Below are 19214 nucleotides of genomic sequence, written 5' to 3' on the forward strand. Positions count from 1 at the left end.
GGGGGGTTGCGAGGCTGCGGATCCGCTTCGCGGGGTATCTGCGGGGGGGGGCGCCCTGCTGGGGAAGGTGCCCGCCGCCCTGCTGAAGGGGTGGGGAAGGGCCGGGCAGGGCCCGGGGGGTCCCTCGGTAGCGCTGGCCGCCTTTCCCTAACGCCGGTGAGTGAACACACACGTGCACCTGAGGACGTGTCCCCGGGGGTTTTCGCTCCGGTGCTCGTGTATGATCTGAAGCTGGTTTCAGCCGACGGAACAGGTACCGACAAAAGGCCCTTGAATGTGGCTGTGGTCGTCTTCGGGCTGCGAGATTGTCTTCGTAATCCCTACACACATCGTGTCTGGGGTTGTGCGTTAAGCAGTCATCTGGGAGGGATGGAGTTAACGCAACTGCCTAAGTCAGCCTTAAAGGAAAGGTTGCCTATACCTGTCCTTTTTGTCTGAGGGCTAGCGCATTCCATGCAAGCCTGAGCTGCTGTAATTGCGCATATGTTCTAAATAATTAATATGCACTGTACTGCTGTTGTCTGTGTGATTAAAAAAGACTTTGGTTGACTTAAAATAGCGCTTCGTAGTGATGGTGTACTTATGTACTTCGGCCTTACTTACAGAAAGGATGTTTGGCGGTAGAGTGGGGGGAGTGACACAAATGAAGAAAAATACCCTTAATAATAATGGAATAATAACTTCACTGTATACTTGCCACAGTCTAATATTAAACATGTCGTTGTGGCTTTAGGATGTACTGCTATGTTACATAGCTAATACTGTTGTGTAGAACTAATTGGAATAATGCAGGTGACGGGTAAGGTCATGGTTCTGCACTCCTCAGGTGTATAACATGCAGCTTGCATTCATATGGAGTAGCACCGTATGAGTTACGTATTTCTTGAGTCTGTTTGAATTGTCGGTTGGTTTTGGTTGGTTGTTTTTGTGTTGTGTATTTTCTTTTAAGGCACCAGATAAGGAACTCTTGGCGAAGTTTCCTCCCCTCCATTTTTTGTTGTGTTGTGCCATTGCTTTCTGTCAGTAGTGTGAATCTGGAAGTAGTCTATGAATGTGGTATTTCTTACTCCCTAGCATTACTATACAATGTAAAATTATTAAGATTCCTGTTTCCAAATGCAATTAAATCTTCCATTGAAAGTGTGACTAATGATGTCTTCTGCAAACTGTTGTCCTGGTTATCTAGAAGGCTGATTACTAAGTATTTCTTAAATGCAGATACTTGGCTGTCTTTTTTTCCAGGTGCAGGCTTTTCTTTGATTGATTTTTGCCGAGAGGTGCCTTTAAGTTCAGTGTACTGTTTGATCTTGGACTTTAAATACTACCTGTAAGGAGTAAATAGGAATTCTTTCATTAAATTAAGTGGGTTTATGATTCATAAATTGATAATCACTGTCGTAGTTTCTAAATGACTGTGAAAAATCTCTAACCCTGTCTACCTCAGCCCAAAATTTGTAGTAGGGTTCCTCTTGCTGTGAACTAGAAGACTTATTGAATTGCATTAGAGGTGGTAGAGAAGATACAGCAAAGTATGCTCAATTTCCTATAAATTCAGATTTTGGAGATACATGCAATGAGTTTGACTTTTTTCCCAACGGTTTTTGGTTCTGTACTCATCTTGGATGTGTTCTTCCTACAAGGACTTAAGTAATGCTATTATATATTATATTGCTTTGCATACAGCCTTAAATGAGTATATTTGTGTTGGTGCATGCTTGAAATGATGAAATAGAACCCATCCTAAATGGGACTGGTAAGCCAGAAGAGCAGCTTTTGGGTGCTCTCTAATTTAATATGGGTGTTTGTAATTTGCAGCGTTAGAGCTCAAAGATGTCTGATGAAGTGCAGCTTTTTGAACTTGATGCGAGTGTGTGCTGTCTGTATTTCAAGTGATGTTTCTTTCAGAAAGTGTTAATTCTAGACTACTGCCTATGCAGGTAGTTTAGCTCTTTTTCAGAAGCTTAATGGTTATCAGATGAATCCTAGAAGCAAAGAGAAGAATGGAGGTTTTTTTCTTACCGAAACTGTTTAAGTACCTACAACACTACTTGGAAATCAAATAATTCAACACTTCAATTTCATTAGCTACATAATTTAAACTAGTTAAAACTGCTTCTTAGAAACTACTGGTTTTGCTTCTGGTTTATTACTTATTATTACTTCATATTTTTCTTCATTTGCCACCTGAAGGATCTTCTGAAATATTAATTCAAATAAGTGCTGCTGTCTTTATGGGACCATAGACAACCTTGATGAGCCTAAGGACAGCTGTCATTCCAAAGCAGGCTGGATCTGTTTGTTCCTTTGCTATTTTGCATTTTTGCATCTTCCAGAAAACTGGCAGATGAGCCCCAAATCAGTGATGTTTGAAAGCTGGTCATAATGCAGTCCTTGAGGAAACCAGGGTAGCAATGGTGGCTGTGTTTCATATCTACAACTGTAACAGTGAAGTCTTGCCTTTGAAGAGTGGTGGTGCTGTTTGGAAGTCATCAGCTGTAGAACCATTGTTTCTGCCTTGGGCATGGGAGTGTAATATTTTGTCTTTTGGTGTATAGAGCCCATACAGATCTATTTAGAACCTGAAGAAGTCAAGTGAACATGTCTGTTTTGTGTCAGGTACAACACGTAGTTGGTACTGTGTTTGACTGTCACTGTAAAACAGTTAATGATTTGTGAGGTGTAGTTTGTGACTTGTTTTGTTTTAAATTATTCTTGAGGGAAGATACCAGGGTTTTGAAAAATCATCTGCAAGTAGCATTGACACCTGCATATGCTTTTTATTGAGTTTATTCTTTTAAGAAGTCTAGTTCTTCCACCTGCTAGTGGTGACAACCTTCTGAATCAAATACCAATGGATATGATATTTTTATAAATCTGCAACAGACAGCACCATTATCTTTAATGCTTGTAGCTGTGTCACGTCACTGCAATGCTATTTCATATTTGAAACTGTCAGGTATCAATCTTTCTGTTCAGCTTGAACAATGCTGATGCCACCCCACTTTGCATCAGTTTAAACTTTGAGTACATGTGAAAGCTGCAAGAGAGGTGGAAGTTAACCGAGGACACAGGCATTGGAGATGGAGTCCACCATCAGCCATGGGATGGTATCATTTTGGTGAACCACCCTGACACTAGGAAGAAAGCTGGAATTGGAGTGTTCCTTTTCCCTTTCTAGCTTTGTGGATTCCTAAAGATTGACATAAAATCATCTCCAAAGAAGAAAATTAGGATGATGTAGAGGAAACATGATTCCAAGACAAAATGTGTAAAGATTTAAAGAATGGGGTCAGTGTAGGAAAACCTGCTATACAACCTGCTAGGGTAAAGCAGAACATGGAGAAGAATGGAGCAAATGGAAAAGTGGGGAAAAAAGCTTAGTATACTTACTTTAAAAACCTGACATTTTTAAAGTTATGATATGTTAAAGTATATGTATTAACAGATGTCCAGACTTCAGCAATGGACCAGAAATTCCACTGTGGGGTAGGTGTTTGAACCTAATATTACCAATTTAAAACGGTGTCAAAATACTTTTGACCCTAATACAAGTTGAGACAAGGTGACATAAAGCCAGCATTGATCAGCAGGTAGATTATGGCCCACATATGGGCAGTCTAACTGCTGTTGAAATACTTGGGTTTGGAGCTTAGCAAAGGAACCTTAAGAACAAAACCTAAGTGATTTAGTAGACGTTTCAGTAGCTTCTCTAAAGATAAGGACAGCAGGGTAGGAACTGATGTAAGTCAGTTGGGGGAAGTATGATGGCGTCTTGATTGGCAGTGTGAGAGTAAGTCATGAGTGCTTCTGATTCTTGCAGCGATAGGCAGATGAGCAGCTGCTAGTTGGATGTATAGAAAGGAGAGTTATATACAAGGGAGGTGATTTTTTTAGCAGCAGTATTATAAATGTGTAATAAATGTGTACCTTACTGAGGTAAGTTCTCATTGTAGTAATAGTGATGCACATAAAAGCAGCATCAGTTTTCCAGTTGTGTGGATAGGTTAGAAAAATTTTAAGTGTTCTGCAGTTTAAGTCTTCAAGACCTGTGTATGTAGAGTTGATCACATTGAATGTGACATTGAGTTTTGTGGCCTTTATGACAAGAGACGGGTGTTGCCAAAAGAAGTGGTAAAAAGGGCAGAGCAAAACCTGATGGCTGAAATCCATAGGGAGACAACAGAAAGCTAGACAAAAATTTGAGTTTATAACTCAGAAGTTAGAAGTCAAATTTGGTGGAGATTGCAGCAGAGGTATGATAGTAAGCAGATCTTACTTTAAAACTGAAGACATTAAGTTTGTGAAAGATACAGATTGAAGCTGTGAAAAGCCGAAATCAGGACTCAATAGTCAATTTGCCAGACTATCAAGCAGGTATTCTTTATTGCCACGGTGGTCGCTCCTCCTAATGTGTGCGCCGACTGTAAAACAATTCATGATTATATTGTCTTATCATGTACATATGCATTACATTCCTCAGAAAAGGCAGGGATAGGTAAATTCATTCCCGGAAATCATTTACATATTCTCCCAGTTGCACATGCTCAGTGTTTTGAGTCGGTGGTCTTCAGAGGTCGTTTACTTCATCCACCCCTCTTCTTCACCTTGTCCTTTTGGTGAACTCCAGCTTCTACCCCCCTTAGTCCACTGTCAGAACAACACAGCTGGTACCAACAGGCTCGCTATTCTTGGCTGTCCTCATATCGACTAAGTTTTATTCTCCTGCAGGCCTTCCAAGGCCGGCAACAAAGATGGGCCATTTGCTACAAATACCTGCTCTTTCACATTCTGTTTCACACACTGTTAGTTTCTTATCTATAGTTTCTTACTTCATATGGTTAGTAAGTTAACCTAAACCACAATGCTAGCAATTTAAGATGGATCTTTCTCAAGGATTCTCTGTTTTCTCAGGGCTCTTGTCACATTCTAGCTACAGGTGGCTTCGCAAAGGTATTTTTGTTAACCCCTTAGCATGCCTTCAAGATACTGTAAAGACTCTTGCTTGTGCACCCATGCTTTGATCTACTATTTCTAATAAATTTTTTCAGGCTATTGTGATTGGATGGTTACGTTTTTGTTTTAATATACTTCAGGAGCATAGCGTTACTATGGAGTTATATGATGTCAGTTAAGCTGCTATAGTTTGTCCTGGAAAGTAATTTCAGTCAGCTTAGTTGAACCTACGGTGGGAAAAGATTTTGCAAAGTTCATAATTCTTATGGATTAAGAGTGTGCAGTTGGACGGTACGAATCAGTTGATGTGTTGTAACTAGCTTGTCTCCCAGCTTTGTAACTGCTGTTCAAAGTGAAGTTGCAATTTAAAATGCTTCTCATAATTCCCAGGGTTTTGATATTCTTGTGCATCTAAACTTAACAGCCTCACGTTAGAGCAAAACAATCCCCTACTAATTTATGTAAGGACAAAACAAACTGAGTAAAAACTGGATGGGACAGGGCCTCCGAATTTTTCTTTCGATGTTCCTGAATTTCTCTTTTGGTTGTATATTCTAGTGAAAATAGAAGTGTATGCTAAGAGCTCATTTAACAATTAAAACAAAATTGGGCTGATTATGAAACATACACTAAACCTAGATCTGACATCTGTAGTTCTCTGTGTGTGTCTTAATACTGTAATGCTTTCATGATCCTTATACTGCCTTAGCTATTTCGTATACCAATACTGGATGAGATGTGTACTTGTATAAAGATCTGTCTTACATTTGTAGTCTCACAATTCAATTTTTGTAATATATTCTAGAATAATCTGTGATGAAATAAGGACCAATAGTTTTGTATGCTTTTTGCAGTAAATTCCTTGCCTTTATATATAGGTTATATGTATTTCTGCTTGTTTTAAAATATTCAGTGGCTGCTTCTATATTTATCCGTGAACTTACGTGAATTCTTAATCTTTCATTATGCTCTACTCTTCCACTTTGGAGGAAAACAATTTGTTTAAACGTGAGCATCACTATCAGTATGATGACTAGAATTCTTAGTAGACAGTGGTTAAAGTAACAGTGTCAAGAAAAGCGGGGAGGAAATGTTGCTGGGTTAATAACATGACTAAAATGTAAACCTGAGCTAGGCTGTAGTATCTTTAGCAGCTGATGTATTTGGAAGTGAAATACTACTGTGGAAATGGATGTAGAAAAAAAGAAAGTACGGATAAGTAATTGACTTTTCTTTTGGTGTGCTTCAATTCTGATTTATTTTTTATGGTAAAATAGGGCTGTATTATCTCAGCCTTATTAAACCAAGGCTTAAAATTCCTGCGTGTTATCGTCACGTGTGAAAATGATGCATGGCAAACACTTTTCTTCTGAAAGTGAATTAGCATCTTTAAGATCTGCCATGAAATAAGGTGAATTAGTCATTGTTTATTGGGGGAAGCAATGTCTTGTGCAACACCAGTTTATATATCTGGAAGAAAGGTCTACTTCAGTGCTCTTCAGCTTATGACTTAAGTTTAGTTCTACATACCAACTTTGTTGATATGCACCACCTTTACTGTGGTATTTTGTAGAAATGGTGTTAATAGCACACTTACAATAAAGGTATTTTCTGAGTCCCAGTTTGATAGGTGAGGTGCAAATAGTAACTTACAAAATGTCTGGAGACTGAATTTTTCTTCATCTTTGAGCTAATTAAAAGTCTTGAGATTTTTCTTTACTTGATGGAGCTTATTGCTTCGAAGTATCAGGCACAACTTGGGTAGTGTGCAGTGTCCCAGTGTTCATTTGCATTAAGTTCTGTAACTACTGTCAACATCAATATGGCCATTGGTTTGCTATTAGTATTTTCTCAAGTGCTGCCTCTTTTGCTTGTATCTTGAAAACTTTTTGGAATCTGTCAAAAGATGTAAAGTCATGTCTGATGCTGAAGGTCACTTATAAGGAGTTTGAGCCAAGGATTATTTTCATGGGATTGTCCTTTTCTTAGAAACTTACTGTCATCATTAGTCATGCCTTAGTGTTTCCTGGGACAGTACTGTGCCATTGCAAACCTTTTTCCTAGCTCTCAAGGAAAAGATAACCCGAAACTTTTGAAGAATTTATCAGTCAACATAGTATTCGCAAAGATTTGAACACTAAATGCAGTTGTTATTTAAAATTGAGTTTAAATGCTGAAATTACCTTCACAAATAATCATCCATAAAGCTGAAACTATAGTCTCTACCCAGTGACTACGTAGGAATGTGGCAGAAGCCTTCCTGCTTTTGTTTAGGGATGACACAAACTCTGTGTGAGGAGCTCCTACAGTGGTTTTCATGTTTTGATTGCCAAACATCATGATCTCAACAGAAGCTTCTCCCAGACATAGTATAATATTATGCATCATGTTTTCTTGCTTCAGGGTCCTTATGTGCTACAGCCCATATGTGCTGTAATGGCAATGCTTTTTATAGACTGAGTGACTGAAAATTAAAAAGGACTAATCTGCAACATTTTACCTCCTGTATTACAGCTAGTGAGAATTTCTCTGAGTAGAGCGATGTGTTGGTTGTCTTGTCTTTAATCATGGTGGAAGAATTGTAAACAGTGAGCTGTGAGTGTCAAAGTGCAAGTGGGGGAGCAGTTCTGAAAGATTAATATTTATTTGGGAAAAAAACTTCTCAGTTTTACTTAAGAAGTATTATGTTAAAATACTTAGACAAACTTCCATTGCTTGCAGTAAGTGCTTTAATATCCTTTGTAATCTTGGAAGAGCAGTTGGCTCTCCACTGTAACTAGCTGCCTCATTTTTTAACGTAGTATTAAAATTTTACCAAAAAAGAAATATGAAGGCTTTTAAAATGTGTATTTGAATGTTGATACCTACACACATATGTATGTGCACTCTTAAGAATGGGTTCTTAAAGTCCTGAGAAAAGAAAACCAGATTTTTAAAAATGCTTGAATACACCCAAATTGGGCATATGCCCAAATTAGTGTCTATGTATTGAGCTGCTGAAACAGCATATGTATGCTGTTTGATTCTCAATTATGTTCCTGTTTATTTAGTTTTGGTGGTTTTACTCCCCAACATGGCTGTTATTCAAATTCCTCTATTTGAAAATACTGTTCCCATAGGCAGGGAATCAGTTTACCTCTAAAGCTGATGTGTGTGGGGTTTTTTTGTTGGTTTTTTTTTTTTTTTTTTAAAGCATCAGTACCTATTTCTAAACCAGGATGATCTTTTTTATAAATTCATAGAAAATGAAAAGTAGTCTAGAACTTTAAATGTTTTCATATGCAAGACTTTTTGCTATTTATTCTATAATTCTACAATGTTTAATTTGTATTTATGTTTTGCTGGTAAAACTCATATCTTTCTTGCCAAGTCCTAAGGAATGCCTGGATGCTACTTTCTTCCGAGAGCCAAGTGTGTGTGTTGCTAAGTTTATTTGATTTGCTTATGCACATTTTGGAGGGAGAAAAAAATCCTCAAAACCTTGATTCTGTTGTGCAAAGTTTTAGTAAGAGTGTAGTACTTACCAATTTTATAAGTAAACTTTTTACAGGTGTTCAGAGGCTCACATTTTAGTTATTCCACTAAAAGATTGTCTTTGGATCCATTCCTGGTAGTGAAATAAAAATTTCAGTGTGGGTGGAAACTTAATATTCAAGAGGTGTGTTCTAAGAATCTTACTGAAAAGTGCAAACCTAATTGACTATTTCTTATGTCATGCATTTTTATTTTTCTAGTTATATTCAAAGACTGTTGTGGTTAACTTCTTTTAATTCACTCTGATAAACAATCTTTCTCTTGACAATTTTCTGTTCTGAATGGACTTTGGTATGAAAGATTGATTCTCTAGAGCTGCCTACCTGTTTGGCTCCCCAGATCTTCTTTCTCTCAAAAATGAAATATTTTTGGTTTTTTTTTATTTTTGAGCTCCCTTGAAAGTATGATGTAAGCGCAACTTCATACATAAGCACATAAATGTAAAAATTTCTTGTGCTGATCTGTTCTGCAGTTTTGTATCTGTTGGGTGTTGGTAATGCAGTAGGTGTGACCTTGAAATGTGCGGTGGAGGTTATGTGGTATGGAGTATGGTGGTAAGACTGGCTGCTGAATGGGTCTCTCATGCCCCATGGGCTGAAAAGTGGATTATGAGAGCACCATGTGCTCCCTGCAGCAAGAGCTCATGCTGAAAGTGCTAGCAGCAGCAAGTATAACTCACGTAGCTGATTGCTGCTGCTCTGTGTAACACAGCTCTTGGTAGAGAATGGTTCAGGTACTGAATGGCAGAGGCATTTACTGGCAGCTGTTCTTCTTGGCTTGCCAACAAAGGGGAAAATACCTAACCTATTTTTCTTCTTGGGGAAAAGAAAAAAATGTGGCAACTTACATTTACCTTACATCTATATGTATATTCAGAATTTATGTAAAAAGGGGAGGTTTTTCAGTTCTAACTTGCTTTGTTTAGCCTCCATGGTTTTCTTTCTTTTCTCGCTCACGTCCTTTTAGATATCTATGCTAAATCAAAAAGTGAGGAGTGGGGGGGTATTGATGACTACCTTTTAAAAAAATAATCTCTTGTATTATAATACAGCTTTACTATTGGAAGTCAGTGTTGTAATAAACAATATACTATTTTCTCCATGTTTTTCAAGTGCTTGTCCTATTTTAAAACTCTAATCTCATGCTTGCCAAATGAAGTTGGAAACAGCATAAATGCTGTACTGTAGCAATATAGGTACCTGTAGCATAAATATTACGTCTTCTTAAATCTTAGAAGTTAGTGTTTGTATATAATTTTTTTTTTCTTCTGGAGTGATGTGTGTATTTTATCCTTACTCCAGTAGTGATATTTGTACATGGACACATAACCTGGCAGCCCACTGCTGAACAGTGTGAGTCAGTGGTACTGCTGAGACCCTGAAATTATTTTTTTTAGATGCCTTCTATGTGATATTACTGGAGCCCCGTGGTCTGGTGACAACAGTAGTCCTGAAGCTTGAAACCTGTCCCATATATTACCAAGGTTCTGGCTGCCTACTTTTTTTGATCTAGCAGTTGATTTTGCCCTTTTGGAATATCCCTGCAAATGGAATATATGAAACATTTTACAACTATTCCACATAGTGTAGTAAGATATGTATTCTGGGCTTGAAACAAAGCAGCTATAAAACCGTAAGCCTTGTACGAACTTTGTATTTCCAAAAACTTAGTTATGTGGCATATGTATTTTTTTAAATCTGGGTAGATTAACTTAAATTCATAGGAACAGAGAGAAGTGGGAATCTCCTAATAGAACCAGTTAACGAGGTTGGGCTAGGTCAAAGTTGTAGTGACAGATCATAGAGAAGATTAGAATTAGCAGATTTTTAATTTTCTGCAGCTCTTAAATATTTGTTGACATGCACTGAATGTATTTTGATGACAGTGGTTTCTCTTAAAAAATATCTACATCTTAATTCTTGAAAAAAAATTTTTAAAGATCAATTTGAGTCTTTGTAAAGATGATGAAGCTTTTGCCTTTCCATTACATCTTGCAGAATGATACGTTTGTTTGTAACTTAATACAAAAAACCCCTCAAGATTTATTTAAAGATGTATACATTAAAATCAAGAAATGCAATATTGATCTTTACAGTAGGAAATATGTGCAAATACAGTAATTATGTTTTGTTTTCTTTACAGAAACCATAGCCCATTAATGAGTTTTGGAGCCAGTTTTGTCAGTTTTTTGGTGAGTAGATGGGAGCAAAGAGTATGCACCTCTTCTCTTGTGGTAAATTTTTGTATGTGCATGCGTGTATTCATAATGGTGGATATGCTTAATTTGTTTCTTTTTACGAGACTTAATTTTTTCAAAGTTCTAGATTAAATGTAGCTAGAAAATAATTCATGTTATATAAAACTGGTTCACTCATGTGGTTTAAATAGAAAGTAAAGGTTCTGTGATTCAGCTGCTCAAATGTATGAAATATTTATGTATTCCATTAAAAGAGCCATAATAAACCACTCTCTTAAATGAGCAGTAGAGGTATTACTGAAATAATACTAAAAAATGCCATTTTCCTGATAGCTTTTGCTATTGAAAATTTCTCCATCCTTACTGATGGGTGAAAGTTGTTAATTTAGTCCTTTTGCCTTGCTTCCTTTTTGAATATGTGAGAACTAAGAATATTGACTGACTAGAGAGTCATAATGAACAAGTTAGGTCTGTTACATGCTTTTCTTTTTTTTTTGATGTATTAAAAATAAGAATGTCTTATATAAAAACTGAGCAGGTGTATTAGAAAATGCTTGGATCTTGGTTTTTAGACTGTCCTTATTCTGACTTTGCTGCTTAATCTTAGATTGCACCAAAAATTATCTATGGTAATACTCTTTTTAAAGACAGAATTTATTATAATATGCCAGAAATAGACAAGTTGTAAATGAAATTAATTTGAATTCTCTTTAGTGTCTGTAGACTATGCAATATGGAAAAATATGTTCGTTGGGAAACCTCCTGGGGCATATGCTTGCTTTTAAGTCAATGGAGAGGAGAAAGCAATGAGGGAGAATCTCTCAGGCTTGCTTATCTGAATTGATGTGCTGAACCAGTGTAACATCACAGTGCAGCATCAGTGGATCTTGAAAATACCTTCCTTAGCTACTGTTCTAAACATAGCAGCAGCACTTTGTGTGCCTGTGTCATTCAGAGCTTTCGTTTAATAAAGCATCAAGAGAAGAAGTTACTTATGCTGAAATTCTTTCTAAATTGGCTGAGCAGTAGTTGGGAGTCGGATGCCTATTTTTTTTCCTTCCTACATATGTAGGAATAGTGTGTTTTATTTTGAAAAATGCAATGGCTGTTACTTGTTACTGACTTTGGAGGCCTATTATTTATGTGGATGAATAATATAAAAGCAGTATCTGCACAGATGCAAATCATGCTTTACATAACAATAACTGAAAATTAATTTCTATGAATTTTTCTTCCACTTAATGTGAAGTACATTCAGTTTGACTGCATATGAAGCTTTGTTAAGACAAAGGGTTAGGACTTCGTATGTTCTGATTTGTCTTGAAATTTTAGTAAAGCACACTCAAATCATTACAGTTTGGTGTTTCTGTGTAGGAAGTATGTGTACTGATGTGCGTGTGCATTAATATGCTTTTTAAAAAGCTAAGTTTTATTGTCCCGTTTCTATGAAAACTTACTATCCTATAGCTTTTGTAGAAATAAAAATATTTGTTATTTTTGTCATTGAAATCTGGTTTTTGGTAGAATGCTATGATGACATTTGAAGAAGAGAAAATGCAGCTGGCATGTGATGACTTAAAGGCTACAGAGAAACTCTGTGAAAGTGAAGAAGCTGGAGTTATAGAAACAATCAAGAATAAAATTAAAAAGAATGTAAGAACATTATTTGTAAAATATGGAATTGTGTATTGGATAAATATTTCTGGAGACGTCCTTTCTGTCCTTTTTGTATTTTAAATAGATGATTTTTGATACCTGAAGAGCAGTTGAGATTGACTTAATTTCTAAATTTGTTATTTAATATTTTGCTTGGATTTCCTCACAGTCGGGTACTTCCTCTTCTAAAGCAGCAGGTTGTGTTGATGTTGGTAATTATTTTCTTGACACCTTTTCTTAACCTTGAATTAGTGACCTACTAAAAGTATTTCAGGAAGCTTGTGGCCTGTCTAATTCCGGTTAACTTTAATTCATACATGCTCCAGTAACGTTCAAAAGTTGTGACATTGAGGCTGCTTAGTGCTGTGTGCCAGACATATTCTTACAGAATTTTCCTTCCCTTTTTTAGATTTTTTCATTCTAAAGAAGGAAGGAAGAATGAAGCATGCAGATTGAGAACTAGTTAAAATAGTAGTATAGAAATGTCCAGTTGAGTGGCCTGCCTAGTGTGACATGGCAGATCTACAGCACAAAAAGAACTTCTCTTCAATATTTAGTTTACTTGATTAAAAAGTATTGAACCTGATATACTTAACTCTTTGTGAAGAGACACTATTTTCCCTGCCACTTGTCATATAGCCTTTCCTGTGCTCTTCCTATCTAACATCTTTTAGTTGCGTGTCTGATTAATTTAGTAATAATAAAATGAAATTTAAATCTGTTCTGAATATTCATAAATCTTAAGAAAAATAGCTGACGGCAAATATGTAAGGTATATTAAGTAGGAGCTTGCTTGATGAACTGTCAAAGAACTTTCAGAATAGTGTTGCACTTCAAAATGCTGCGTTAATTTAGTAGCAATACTACCACTTGCAGTTAATTTTGTATTTTTTAATTTGTCAGGTTTAAACTAGTATTCTGTATTATCTTTGTTGACATTTTTCTGTTCTCTGTGCTTGTATATTCCAAACAGGTTGACGGACGAAAATCTGCTCTATCCATGATAGATCGTCTACAAAGACAAATAATTGTAGCAGACTGTCAAGTCTACTTGGCTGTGCTCTCATTTGTAAAACAAGAGTTATCAGGTGTGCTGTGGCTTTAATGTTTAGATATATTTTTTTTTTTGCGTGATAAAAGCTTGATCATAAAGCGGCAAGACGGCTATCAGTAAAGAAGATTGTTTTGTAAGAAAGAACGCAGTTCCATTTGAAATATTCCAAGATTGGTACACTTGCAGAGGTATTGTTCTACCTCTGTGTAGGTAGTAGTATCATAAAAAGATGAGTTGGATTGTTACAGATTACAGCTTTCTGCTTTTTCATGCCAATAATCATATTTAACTGATTCTCCTTAGATAGGCTGGAATCCTATCTAGGATGTTCCCATAGAGGCATTTGAGGAGTTGGTACGAAGATGGGTGGCATCTGCATGCTTTGTGTGGCCTGCAAGATAAAAGAGGTAATAAGTCCAGGCCACTGGGAGAATCCTAATGTCGCATATGCATTATGTTCATGACAACTCAGGGAGATGACAAGCTGCCAGTGAAAGTAATTTTAAATGAAGTGTGTTGAAGGTGGAACTGCTGAATCAGTTCTTACTCTCTGGTCACCAAAGTGCATCTTTGCATGCTAAAGAGGTTAATCCTGTCCTGTTGAATACAAACCACCTTGTCTCAGCTGCAAAGCTGTTTCTAATGTTCTCTTGCATTCCTGGATCTCTTGCATAACCTTAAAATGTGCCTTCATCCATGACCTTACAGAAAATACGGTCAAGGTCATATACAAAGTGAGCATGTTCCCAGATTCTTACCAAATCAATGAAGACCAAGAGATGGCACTCAGACCAGAATCTCAGTGAAAACCCTGTTGGTCAGCTGAAAGGAATCAGGGAAATAACATTCTGATTATTTAAAATAACACTAAGATCTTCAGTCAAGGACATCTTGCTTTCTGTGGTGTGCAGGATTGGTTTCTTCCAAGCCATGGCATCAAGAATGTGTTTGGTTCTCGCTAGCAGAAATTCAGGGGGTATTTCTGCCTGCTGTGTGTGTAGTGCTGCAGAAAGGTTTTCATACTATTTTTGATGCAGTTCTGGGTTTTCACTTGTGGGGTTTGTTTTTCTCCCCCTCTTGAAGCTTTTTTTCTTATTTCAGTATGTATTCTGCAGCTGTATAACTGGCTTGGAGGCTGTAACTGAGGGCGGTGTCTGTTCCCTTTCTCTCTTGTCTGCTGCTTAGAGAACTGAAGTGGGTAGTGGAGTACTGCAGAACGTGCAGTATATTTGGGTTACTCTACTGAGGAAAAAACGTACCTGAAATCTAGTTAAAATTGTGAGTGGTTAAATGCCACCTCAGCAACTGCTAGTTACTGCTGTTGCTGAACTGTTGGATCCATTATTTTAGTTTTTTGAGTATATTATCTTTCTGATTATGTATAAACATCTCTTGTTTTTGTCATGTTTCTGTACAGGAGTAGCAACCAGATTATGGAAATTACTGTAATTTAAAAAAAAAAAAAAAGCATTCTTCAGAGGCAGATATATATTTCTCATCAGTGGATGGGTAAAGAATTTCTTGTGGTTTTCTTCCCGGAACAGTTTGACAAGAAGCATATGATGACATGCAAGCTGCTTTCTCATATGCCTAACACATTTTAGATTTTCCTTTCCACCCTCGTGGATGTATTAGAAATATTTTCATTGTGAAGCCAGTAACAGCAACTTTATATTAGCTTCCCACAGCAATATTGAACTACCTTTCTTGATATTTACCACTGCTGTCATGGGTCTGACTACTTTCAGAAGTTCATGCTGGGAAATCAGCTCAGTGACTGGGCTTGATTTAATTTTTATGCTTAAAAAGTCGGAAATTCATTATTTTCATTTGTTAGATACAACAATCTAGTATAGCAAATCTATTAGGTTTATGCTGTGAAAGTGAACTGTTCATGACAGCACACTAATGAAAGTAAAGCCTAAAACTATACTTTTTTCCACATCATATCCTTTCTATTTGATGCGTGCATCAGAACGCAGTAGTTAGCTGTTAGCAGAAACACTAGCTGTAGGACAAGTAAAACGTGGGGTTTTCTTTATTATTTGTCTGCTGCATAGTTGTATGATCTTGTGGAGAACTCTGTAACTTTTAAAATATTCTCTGCAGCCAAAAGGTGACCTAATTGCTTAAAATTGAAGTAACGCTAGTCTTGTAATGCAGCTGAATCATGGCAGGGGTTTACATTTTTTATTGTAACACCTTAATATGGAACTCAAGATAGAGGATTAATTTTTTTTAATACTTAAGTTCATGTTGACAGAACCCTTCTGTCACAACTGAGGATACAAATTTTGCAGTATTTCTTAGTGTGGTTTCTTAAGGGTATCAAAATAGCTTCATCCCCTCTTCATACAACAAGAATTCAAAAAGAGCTAGTTTAGTCCATGATAGTACTTTCTCTAGATTTTTTTTGTTTGTAATTGGAAGAATTTTGTCAAAGATGTCAAAGGCTTAAAAAGAGTGGTTTGGTATTAATAGCATTTTCCTTTTCTTTGACATGCTCCACCTGTTATGATCTAAGTCTGGCATTAGTTACAGCACTGATCTATGCAAATTTGGTGTTATCTGTTTAGAACACTGCTGCCTTAACCCTGCTTTTAATTTCTTTCATTTTTAGTCAACTCCTTTGTCACTGCAGTTCCTAATTCTTGGGGCTCTACCACAGACAAAATGCTGGTGTCTGCTTTTACAACTAATGTGTGAAAGTATTTTCTGTGTATGTTTTCTGTTTACCACTTACCATTATTCAAGGATGTGCTATCACTAAGATGAATGGTGTGTAAGTAGGCAAATAGGACATCTTCATTTTTTGGTGTCATGCCTTTCTTTACCCTCCTGTATAAAGAGGGTAGTGAGACTGAGAATGCTCTCATTCTCAGCTGAGAATGCTCAAGACCAGATTTTTAGGGAAGTTCAGGTACCCAGCTTGCATTTGAGATTGAGGAAGCTTGGCAACTGAAAAATGTTTTAAAAATGTAAAATTTATGCATTCTCTTTATTTTTTTCTTAATTATAAGCTGCTGTGTTCATATGAGGGGCAGGGAAATGATGGTGTTGAAAATCTTATTATCTAACTGAAAGGAAGGGATTTTCTTAGCGTTTTCCCATTGACTGTCTTTTAACATCATTTGGGCTTAAGAGGTGTAGTATCTTTCAGTTTTGCTTCTCTCTGTTTGCCAGGCAGCTGTTTCATCTCCACTCTATAGTGGAGCAGAATCCAGCGTGAAGTTCTTTGATTCCTCTATTTCTTTCTGACAGTTGTATTGCTACATAGCTAAAGGGAAGTCCCTTTCTGTTGCGTGCTGTTTTAAAGTCTCTGGTTGAAAAGCGCTTAAGTTTAGTGCCCAGTGTGAAAGACCTCTTCAAGATGTCAGTAGCAATTACAAAATCCTTTATACAGTATGTTAATGCAAATAGAGCATCCTAGGATTTGTGAAATAGCATTTACTGCTTACTATGTTCCACTCCTGAAATATGTCCTTGAAATATTTTTTTCCTTGATTTTTAGCATACATAAAAGGTGGGTGGATACTCCGAAAAGCCTGGAAAATTTACAATAAGTGCTATACGGACATTAATACACTTCAGGAAATATATCAGAAGAAAACAACTCGGGAATCCTTGACTTCTGATGCTGCAAATGATAATCATATTGCTGCAGAAGGTGTAACGGAGGATTCGCTAAACAGACTGAAAGGTGCTGTTAGCTTTGGATATGGACTTTTTCATCTTTGCATATCCATGGTGCCCCCAAACCTGCTCAAAATCATCAACCTGCTGGGTTTTCCTGGAGACCGCCTACAGGGGCTTTCTTCACTGATGTATGCAAGTGAAAGTAAGGACATGAAGGCCCCTTTAGCTACGTGAGTAGCTATATTGAAATGCTTTGGTAGATAACTTAGTACTGAAAGTAAGTAAATTGAAAGAAGTCAAAACCAAAAAGTCATGTTGCTTTAAAGGAAACAACAGCAGGTAAAATAAACTTGTAGTTTGTTGTTTAACATGCTGTGGTTCAGTAAGTTCATCACTTACTAGTGTGTGAGATATCGCTGCTGTTACTTAATGTATTTGGGGGTTGTGTCAGTATTTTGCTGTATTCTTCAGGACCTGCTATTCTAATGCCTCGTAACTTATATGCCAGCAGAGTAACTAAAAGCACCCCCTGAGTGAATTTACCTGGGTTATATCCTCTGCTATGGAGGACATACTATTTTGTACGAGTCATTGATCTCCCTTAGCTATTTATCCTTACTATTAGCCAAAGAACTTTCCCAGTTTAATTTTAGCATCTGAGTAAAATGGGATGTTCCCTTACAGTCTTTTTAGAGGGGTGTTATTTGTGTACTCTTCTTTCCAAGCCCTCATGCTGCATTTGGGTCTTGTTATCAGGTAAAGGGTTAGCCAGACCTAATTTAAACTGCCTTTGTAAATGGGTTTATTATTCATCTCCAAATTAATGCTTTTAGTACTGGACCTACTCCAGGTACCATCAGATGTCACTTTTGAAACATTGACAGCAGAGCTGAAGTCTCTTCTGCTTGAAGAGAAGAATTGGATTTCTGTTTGGTTAAGAAAGCTTAAGATTAAACATTCTTGTTCATTTGTTCTTTCTCCTTTATGGGGAAGAAAACCAGTGTTTTTTGGGGTGTTTCCCTCTTCATATGGTCTTGAAAATCTTTGTGCTCTGCCCTTGTTGCCAGGAGTAATGTAGGTCATGTAGATGTCTGCTCTTCTGAACACCGGATGTATTTCTTTGACATTGATCTCAAGTGTGTCTGCTGATGTGTGTTTAGTTTTGGTTGGGTTTGGTTTTTTTCCCCTCTAATGAACAACTAATTTTCAAAGTTTTCCTGTGGGTTTTTCTTTTTTAAAATCTATGGAGTTCTAAAGGCTTAACTGCTTTGATGATACGAGCTTGATTGTTGTTTTATCTTTGGGTAACATGCACTGAATTGTATGTTCATGTGCAGTGTAGGAGTACATTGATGTGTGGCAATAGTATTGTGCATGTTTTAAAGCCAGGTTGCGTAAGAAAGGATCCATTTCTTTCTTTGTCTTTCTGAATCATTTAAAAATTTGCCTGTGTAGAACATTATCCTTAAATTTCTGTTTACCGGCTGTAATCCTTTTTACTCTTATGTTTCTTTTAGATTAGCTCTGTTGTGGTATCACACAGTTGTTCGTCCCTTTTTTGCCCTTGATGGCAGTGATAACCAAGCAGGATTGAAAGAGGCAAAAGAAATTCTTGCAAAAAAAGAATCTGCTTATCCGAATTCTTCTCTGTTCATGTTCTTCAAGGGAAGGATACAGCGATTAGAGGTATTGCATGTTTTCTTCTGTTTGACTGACTTCTCCTCCCCACCCTTTTGTTATTTTGTTTTTCTAATGTAAAGGAACTGTGCAAGCTTCAGCAAATCGTGACTGAAGATATAGATACATGGAAAGAGAAGTAAGAAGAAAGGACTAACTCCTTCCTAGTTTCAAGTTCACATGCTAAACCTGCTATTCCACTACTTCTATCTGAATTGATGGCACTTTGAAGTTCTTTTTCAGCTACTTGATACATTTGTAGCTCTGTGCCAAAAGGAAGTGCTTTTGGTCACTCGTGAGTTTCTTGTGGTATAAATAGCTATTTTAGTTCTGCTTGTCAAGCAAAAATCTGAGTATTATCTGCTGAGTACATAGCATTTGTCTTTCTCTTTTCATTTTATGCGTTGTTCATATACAGCTAATTCTCTGCAATAATTTCCTCAGATAACTGCTTTTGCTTTTAAGAGGTCAATCCAGGATGTTTTCTGTTGCTAAGGGTGAGTTCTG

At 36.9% G+C, this 19214-nt stretch overlaps 1 protein-coding gene across 1 annotated transcript in view; it reads left to right on the forward strand.

The window, feature by feature from the left end:
- The first annotated feature begins 10630 nt into the window (after positions 1–10630).
- TTC39C (tetratricopeptide repeat domain 39C) overlaps positions 10631–19214 on the forward strand; it is a 25814-nt gene continuing 17230 nt past the window's right edge. The window contains exons 1-5 of the mRNA XM_009647648.2: positions 10631–10678; positions 12209–12337; positions 13314–13428; positions 16906–17260; positions 18548–18716. Of these exons, the coding sequence (XP_009645943.1) occupies positions 10646–10678; positions 12209–12337; positions 13314–13428; positions 16906–17260; positions 18548–18716 (801 nt within the window). The 5' untranslated portion in view covers positions 10631–10645. The remainder of the gene's footprint in view (positions 10679–12208; positions 12338–13313; positions 13429–16905; positions 17261–18547; positions 18717–19214) is intronic.

Source organism: Egretta garzetta, unplaced genomic scaffold (assembly GCF_000687185.1).
Source record: "Egretta garzetta isolate BGI_Z169 unplaced genomic scaffold, ASM68718v1 scaffold229, whole genome shotgun sequence".
NCBI lineage: Eukaryota > Metazoa > Chordata > Aves > Pelecaniformes > Ardeidae > Egretta > Egretta garzetta.